Genomic DNA, 7,752 nt, shown 5'->3' on the forward strand with positions numbered 1-7,752 from the left:
GGCAGCATCGAGAGAAAGGCGGAGTCTGGCGGAAAATCAGGTACTATAAATAAAATAGTGGAGAAGGATGTTCTAAGGACTCTGAACGTATTGTTGCACNCAAAATGTATTGTCAAATATCAAGAAAAATGGCAGCATCGAGAGAAAGGCGGAGTCTGGCGGAAAATCAGGTACTATAAATAAAATAGTGGAGAAGGATGTTCTAAGGACTCTGAACGTGTTGTTGCACCTGGAGTGTTGTTCTGAGAGCCTTATTGTTTTGGCCTAATTTGGCAACAAGACATTGTGCAAAAAAAAGCGCAAGAGTTTTATACACAAAATGGAATCAACATTGTACTAAAAAAGGCTTATCCTCCGGATTGCCCAGAGCTGCAAACGAACGAGCGTTATTGGGCCTATATGAAATCAAAATTGAAAAAAAACACACAAAATGGCGAAAACAGGCCCAATCGATCAACGAAAGGGATGTCCAAGTATTAATGGCGGGTGTCATCTCTAAAGTACGGGTATTTTGGCGTGGAAATTAATTCTATTAATATTTGTAAATCTTTCATTTAAATAGAAATAAAAGAAATTAATAATAAATTTAAATTAGTTTTTTTTTCAGGGACCGTAAATAACAGTTACTTTTTTCACCAGCTAAACTTGGCCAGATATTATTAAGTCGAAAATAAAAGTCCTTTCCTAATATTTAATAAGCAAACCGCTTATCCAAATTAAACAAGTTTGGTATCAACTGAAAATGGACTAAAATAGCTTTAAAACTGAAATATTTAAACAAGGAAAGCCAGCAGAAAGCCAGCAATTGCAAAATATTTAAATAAAAAATGTTTTTTTAATTACCATACAACAAACCTTGGGCCAGGTATATGCATATCTTTTGAATTACACTATTAAAAAAAGGGTATCATTCGATCGTTATTTCTGTTTAAAATCTATTTAAGTCCCCTTTCATTTGGTACCAAATTTGTTTAATTTGTATAAGCGGTTTGTTTACTATCCGGAACGACTTATTTCGAACTTTCGAAGTTTAACTGTTTGAAAAAAATAAGTGCAAATTACGGTCCCTGGTTTATTTATACCTTAAGTTAAATAATGTTTTAGTAAGTATTTAATTTTTTTCAAGGCGGAAAATTTTGTTAACAATCACACGATCTATCTAAATATGCACATACAGTTGTTCAAATAACAAGAAAAGTATCTTACATAATGAAATTATCGAATTACTTCGTAAACTTTTTGCTTCGTGGCTGTTTTTTCAGGTGTTAACTATAACGAGCATATTCAGTATAAACAGTATATAAGGGCGCAAAAACTCAAGTAAGGCACAGTTGAAAGTTTCGCACTGAGCATTCCTTACGACAACTACCAAAATGGCCAACAAATTCATTTGCACTTTATTGCTGTTGGTGGCAGCTACAGGCGCCCAAGCTGATGGAATTGTAGGTGGTACAGCTGCCTCTATTAGCGCTCACCCGTACCTGGTAAGCTTGCAGCTAGCCGATGGAACCATTGTCTGCGGTGGTGCTTTAATCAATTCCAAAATCGTTGTCACTGCCGCCTCCTGTTTGACTAACTACGATGTAAGCGCATTTGTCGTTGGTGTCAACAATGGTGCTCAGACCGTTAAAATCGATTCATCTACTTTTGATGGCGCCTACGATATTGAAACCAATGAGAATGACATCGCTATCGTGAAGTTGGCCGAAGCCGTAACTGTTAGCACCTACCTTGGATTGGCAAACAGCTTACCTTCCAGTGGTCTACTCATCGGTTTGGATGCAAACAATTCAGTGGTAGAAGTATCTGAAACTATCACCAGCGCCAAGGTATGCGTTACTCAAGGCTACAAATACGAAGACGGTGATCTCTTCGATTCACAGTTCTGCGGTTTGGCTGCGAACGAAGCTTGTGGTGGATTGCCTGGAAGTCCTCTGGTGGCAGACAATAAGTTGGTTGGTGTTGTATCCTGGGGTTATGGATGTGGCAACAAAGGCAGTCCAGCTATTTACTCTGACGTTCCAGTTTTGAAATTGTGGGTCGAAAGTGTTTTGTAAAAAGTACTTATACAATAAAGTATAATAATTTCAGCATATTATAAATATCGTCTTTAATTGTGGCAAATATTTTATTACGTCAGTGTAAAACAAAGCCTATGGGCTATACCAATTCAACAAATGCGCCGTTTACGTTGATTACAACGACCAAAAGTCAACATTATAAAAAAAAAAACTCACAAAACTAGGAGCGAAGTATTGTACAACTGCGCTTTTAGTTTTTCCCTCTGGCGTCAGGATTTTTTAAGAGAACTTTGAAATTTTAAAGATATGATTGGTTCCAAAACTTACTAAAAGATTCAGTGCACAAGGCCTTTTCTGAAATACTGTTGGAAAAGGTGCCAACAGTATTTCAGAAAAAGCCGAAAGAAATTCAGAAAAACACAATTATATTTCAGAGAAACTGTAATGTATTTCGGAAAAGATATTGTGTATTTCAGTTAAGGCCAAATGAAATTCGGTAAAACGCAATTGTATTTCAGGAAAACTAAAATGTTTCAGAAAACCACAAGCGTTCATTCATTTCAGAAAAACTCAAACATTAAATTGTAACAAATAATTAAAACCTAGTAACAGGTCTATTCTGCGCTGGTAATAAACATTAGGAGCGTTACTTATCTCCCAGAAATAGTCAGACATAGTCCGAAGTAGTCAGATTTAGTCCAAAAAGCGTTCCTTAACTCGGAAATGACAGCAAAAATGAGAGAGCAACAGTCAGTGAGAGTGACTCTCATCAGTCCGAAGTAGTCAGATTTAGTCAGAAGAATTTTTTCTGGCAAAATCCTGAAAAGTGTCAAACTCAACTGAATTTAAATTAACGGAAATTAAAGAATACGCTAAAAGTGAGAATAATCTAAAAAGTAAAAGAAGTGAATTGAAATTGGAAGGAGGCAAAAAATAATCGATATAGCAAGTGTTTATTGTGCTTGTGCTTGTGTGAATGTGTTTTGTACATACATTTCTGTTCTTATTTGACGTTAGTTTTGTTGTTGCCATTCTTTGGACTAAAAATTTGGTTTTTTGCGTTCCTTTACTTTTCCTGTTACTCTCTTTTAGTGAGCGCATTTTGCTTACGCTCTGGCATTTTGACACTTTTCAGATTTTAGTCCAAAAAGATAAGGAATGAACCTATTTTGTAACCGGTAAATAAAGTTCCTGTCAATTTTTAAACCCATTTCGCATTCTGTGTACTCTTGTAACCGGTAAATTTTGTTACTATCTCATAAGCTGGTAACAAAGTATTGCCCCGTGAAATATGCAATGTCAGAATTTCCACAATTCTTCATAGCTGAATTGCTGAATATTTTAACTGCCTTACCAACGTACTTAGAATCGCGGTGATAAGAACTGGTAACATTTTTTCGTAATAAAATTTCCCGGCAAAATCGTTCTTACGTTTCGATATGGCTTAGTAACTTAACCTCACTTGTTCGGCAGTTCTATTACGGTCACGCATTTTAAAGTAGTAGAAAAGGTACTAATTATATATTACGTTTAATCCGTTTGTGCATACTATTTCAAAATAAATGTAGAAAACCATATAATTACAGACTTATAAGCCTGAATATATGTTAGTATCGGCAGCTCCACACGGCTTGGTCATATATTAGAGCTTATAAAAAAGTAAAAAAATAAGGCAAGTTATTATAAGAATGTAAATGATTTTTTAAAATAGATTAAAACACATACATAAATATCACAAAAATATATCAGTAGTCCATTAGGCTCAATATTATGACAATGCAGCAAAAGTTATTTAATATAAAAAATCGGTTGTTTGATTACCAATAAAAATTCGAAAAAATATTCAAAATCAAGTTTTTGGGCGTGTGTGAATCGGTAGCAAAGTTCTATGGGGAAAGCTGTTGAATAATATTTTTACTATGGTGAGACAGTTTTGCCAATCTGCTGTGTGAAATGAAATCTTTTTTGACAGCAGTAAATTTTTCATAACCGCAGATTTATGCGCAATAAACTATTACAAATTGAGTGAAATTAATATTTTAAGAAAACATCTACCATCATTGATTGCAGTTCATCAACTTAAGCTTTTATTTTACGAAAAATTACACACAGCAACAATCTTTGCAATTGTCAAAATTTTCTATGCATTTGTCAAAAATTTCACTAGCCCTATGGGCTACTGAAATTTTATTCACCTCAAACTTGTCAAAAATTTACTTGCCGCGAACTTTGTTACCGATTCACACACGCTCTTTGTGTTTCAATTTGTTTTGTGCGAATGTCTGCTTCACGATATTAACGCATACGGATAACTTACAGACTTCAAAATGTTTAGTTCGTATGCACTATTTATCTCTTCGTACGATGAGACCTCATGGGAAATAACTAATTACCACCTGGGCCTCTTTTTAGGCGGGCAGACATGCATAAAATTTTGATACTTTTTGATAATTTTTAATTTTTAATAATTTTCTGAATATAAATTTTTTGACGTTGGCGTGTCAAATGAAAGCTTTTGGGTCTTTCTGATTGGCCGGCGCAGAAAGCTTTCTGATACAACTCTGCGCGACTTAAATGATTTCACATTTTTCCAACAACAATTGCATGCGATTTAACTTGTTTATGAACATGTTTTGTTCATTTAACTGGTTCAAGCCCATTTAACATGTTTAGCTCGTCAATTTGAACGTAGTATTAGGCTCAATTGCTTTTGATCATGTCAAAATCCATCAATCAATCTCTCAAAAATAAATTCTATATTTCAGGTACATATGTACTGCAAAAACTAAAATAAAAATACTCTTCACTTATTCAAAGTGTCAAAGTATTTACATCTTTTTCATTGCTAAAGTCTCTAATTTTACTCGCTTAATTTCCAAGGGCCTGTTTTTCAATGTTTGGTTATCACTACCCCCCAGTTAAACATCATTATCGACGTTTTTGACAACATGCATGTAACATGTGATCAATAAAGTAGTCGTCGTATTTAACCGGAGCTTCTAATAAAACAAAACTGGCAGAGCAGGCGAACTTCGTCCCGCCCAAAATCTATTTTTTTTTTATTGAAACATTTTAGTCCAAGATTTTCAGCAACAATTGACGGTTACGATCTTATGCCCATATGACCACAAATGATATAGACGTCTATAACGGTAACCGATTTACCAATTTAACCAAACTCGGTGCACTTAATAGCCTTGGCACGGAAAAGCAATTCGTTGAAAATTATTCAAATCGGACTAAAGTTACACCCGCTTCCCGTATAACGGTAAATTTCAGAAATACCAAATTTCCGATATTTCAATAGCTCAGGACCCTAATTATTCCAAATTAATAGTTACAACAATCTCTTAACAATAAATAAGACTGTTATGGAATTTTACGAATTGGGCGTGGTAGCGCTCACTTTGGGAATACAAAGGTGTATCCCGGAATCTCGATTTCTACCAAACTTGGTTCAATTATTTCATTAAGTCTAACTCAGCATATTATCAAAAACGTTTGAAATCGGGAAAAACACCACTGCTTATCATGCAAAGACAATTTAGAGAAAGTGGAAATGTCGATATTGGTACCTGCGACGGATTTAGTATAAAGTTCGGTTTCGCCGGAACTTATACTTCTTGGCCTGTTTATTTCAGGGATCGTAAATAACAGTTACTTTTCAACGGTTAAACTTAACCAGATGTTTAAGTAAGTATTTACTTATTTGTTTCAAGATGGAAAATTTTGTTACCAATCACATGATCTATCTAAATATGCACATACAGTTGTTTAAATAACAAGAAAAGTTTCTTCTTGACTTATATAAATAAAATTATCGAATTACTTCGTAAACTTTTTGCTTCGTGGCTGTTTTTTCAGGTGTTAACTACATATTCAGTTGTCACATTTATGGATGAAAAAACAGTATATAGNATAACAGTTACTTTTCAACGGTTAAACTTAACCAGATGTTTAAGTAAGTATTTACTTATTTGTTTCAAGATGGAAAATTTTGTTACCAATCACATGATCTATCTAAATATGCACATACAGTTGTTTAAATAACAAGAAAAGTTTCTTCTTGACTTATATAAATAAAATTATCAAATTACTTAGTAAACTTTTTGCTTCGTGGCTGTTTTTTCAGGTGTTAACTACAACAAGCATATTCAGTTTGTCACATTTATGGATGAAAAAACAGTATATAAGGGCGCAAAAACTCAAGTAAGGCACAGTTGAAAGTTTCGCACTGAGCATTCCTTACGACAAATATCAAAATCGCCAACAAATTCGTCTGCACTTTATTGCTTNGCACAGTTGAAAGTTTCGCACTGAGCATTCCTTACGACAAATATCAAAATGGCCAACAAATTCGTCTGCACTTTATTGCTGTTGATCGCGGCTACAGGCGCCCAAGCTGATGGAATTTAGGTGGTACAGCTTCCTCTATTAGCGCTCACCCGTACCTGGTAAGCTTGCAGCTAGCCGATGGAACCATTGTCTGCGGTGGTGCTTTAATTAATTCCAAAACCGTTTACACTGCCGCCTCCTGTGTGACTGACTACGATGTTAGCGCATTTGCCGTTGGTGTCAACAATGGTGCTCAGACAGTTAAAATCGAGTCATATATTTTTGATGANCGTTTACACTGCCGCCTCCTGTGTGACTGACTACGATGTTAACGCATTTGTCGTTGGTGTCAACAATGGTGCTCAGACAGTTAAAATCGAGTCATATATTTTTGATGGCAATGCCATCGGTATCTTGAAGTTGGCCGAAGCCGTAACTGTTAGCACCTACCTTGGATTGGCAAACAGCTTACCTTCAAGTGGTGTACTCATCAGTTGGGATGCAAACAATTCAGTGGCAGAATTATATGAAACTATCACCAGCGCCACGAAATGCGTTACTCAAGGCTACAAATACGAAGACGGTGATCTTTCCAATTCCGAGTTCTGCGGTTTGGCTGTGAACGAAGCTTGTGATGAATTGCCTGGAAGTCCTTTGGTGGCTGACAATAACTTAGTTGGTGTTGTATCCTGGGGTTATGGATGTGCCAACAAAGACAGCCCAGCTATTTACTCGAAAGTCGAAAGTGTTTTGTAAAAGGTACTTATATAATAAATTATAACAATTTCAGCATACTTTTAAATATCGTTTTTAATTATCGCAAACTTTGAAAGATATGATAGGTTGCAAAACTAGAAATAGAAAATTCAGTGCAGGGCCTTTTCTGAAATACTGTTGGAAAAGGTGTCAACTTTCCTTGTAAAGGGGATTTTGTTTTGGAATCACATGCCTACCAAATTTTAATGCCATATTTCGCTAGATATGGGAATATCGATTATATAGATTTTGGTTGAGAAAATTCCAAATATCACGAATTGACGCTGCTTTGTCGAAATTTCGACGATGTTCATTAGTACGACTGCCGTCAAAACGAATATGTCGCGCTAATGCAACGAAACGATGCTAAGACATGGCAGCTCTAAATTTAGGTTTATTATCCGAACGCCACAAAATATCTGCTATTTGTAATTGTTATGTGTAACACCAGTTGCAAAATGAATCCCCAATCGTTTCTTTTATGATAATGCATGATACATGTGATAATCATGATACAAAAAGAAGGTAGTTTCATTTCAAAATTTTTGACAAAAAATAAGTTTTTGAAGTTTCATAAATTGTACAAATTATGAGCTACCTTGCCGCATTGATATCAATGAAACAATACATCAGAGGGTTT

At 35.2% G+C, this 7,752-nt stretch overlaps 1 protein-coding gene across 1 annotated transcript; it reads left to right on the forward strand.

Moving 5' to 3' along the window:
* Positions 1 to 1,373: 1,373 nt before the first annotated feature.
* LOC108361503 (trypsin theta-like) lies at positions 1,374 to 7,112 on the forward strand. Its single transcript, XM_017614132.1, has 3 exons — positions 1,374 to 2,046; positions 6,438 to 6,589; positions 6,777 to 7,112. Exons 1-3 carry the CDS (start codon positions 1,374 to 1,376, stop codon positions 7,110 to 7,112), a joined length of 1,161 nt encoding a protein of 386 aa, XP_017469621.1.
* Positions 7,113 to 7,752: the final 640 nt, after the last annotated feature.

This window comes from Rhagoletis zephyria, unplaced genomic scaffold (assembly GCF_001687245.7).
Source record: "Rhagoletis zephyria isolate East Lansing unplaced genomic scaffold, Rhagoletis_zephyria_1.1 Rzeph_scaffold_00778, whole genome shotgun sequence".
Taxonomy (NCBI): domain Eukaryota; kingdom Metazoa; phylum Arthropoda; class Insecta; order Diptera; family Tephritidae; genus Rhagoletis; species Rhagoletis zephyria.

Excerpts from the sequence above, each read along its gene's own strand:
- LOC108361503 (XM_017614132.1), top strand. The coding sequence starts at position 1,374 with ATGGCCAACAAATTCATTTGCACTTTATTGCTGTTGGTGGCAGCTACA. Across the intron at positions 2,047-6,437 it reads TTTGAAATTGTGGGTCGAAA|GTGGTACAGCTTCCTCTATT; the intron begins GTGTTTTGTAAA and ends GATGGAATTTAG. Across the intron at positions 6,590-6,776 it reads ACGATGTTAGCGCATTTGCC|TTGGCCGAAGCCGTAACTGT; the intron begins GTTGGTGTCAAC and ends GGTATCTTGAAG.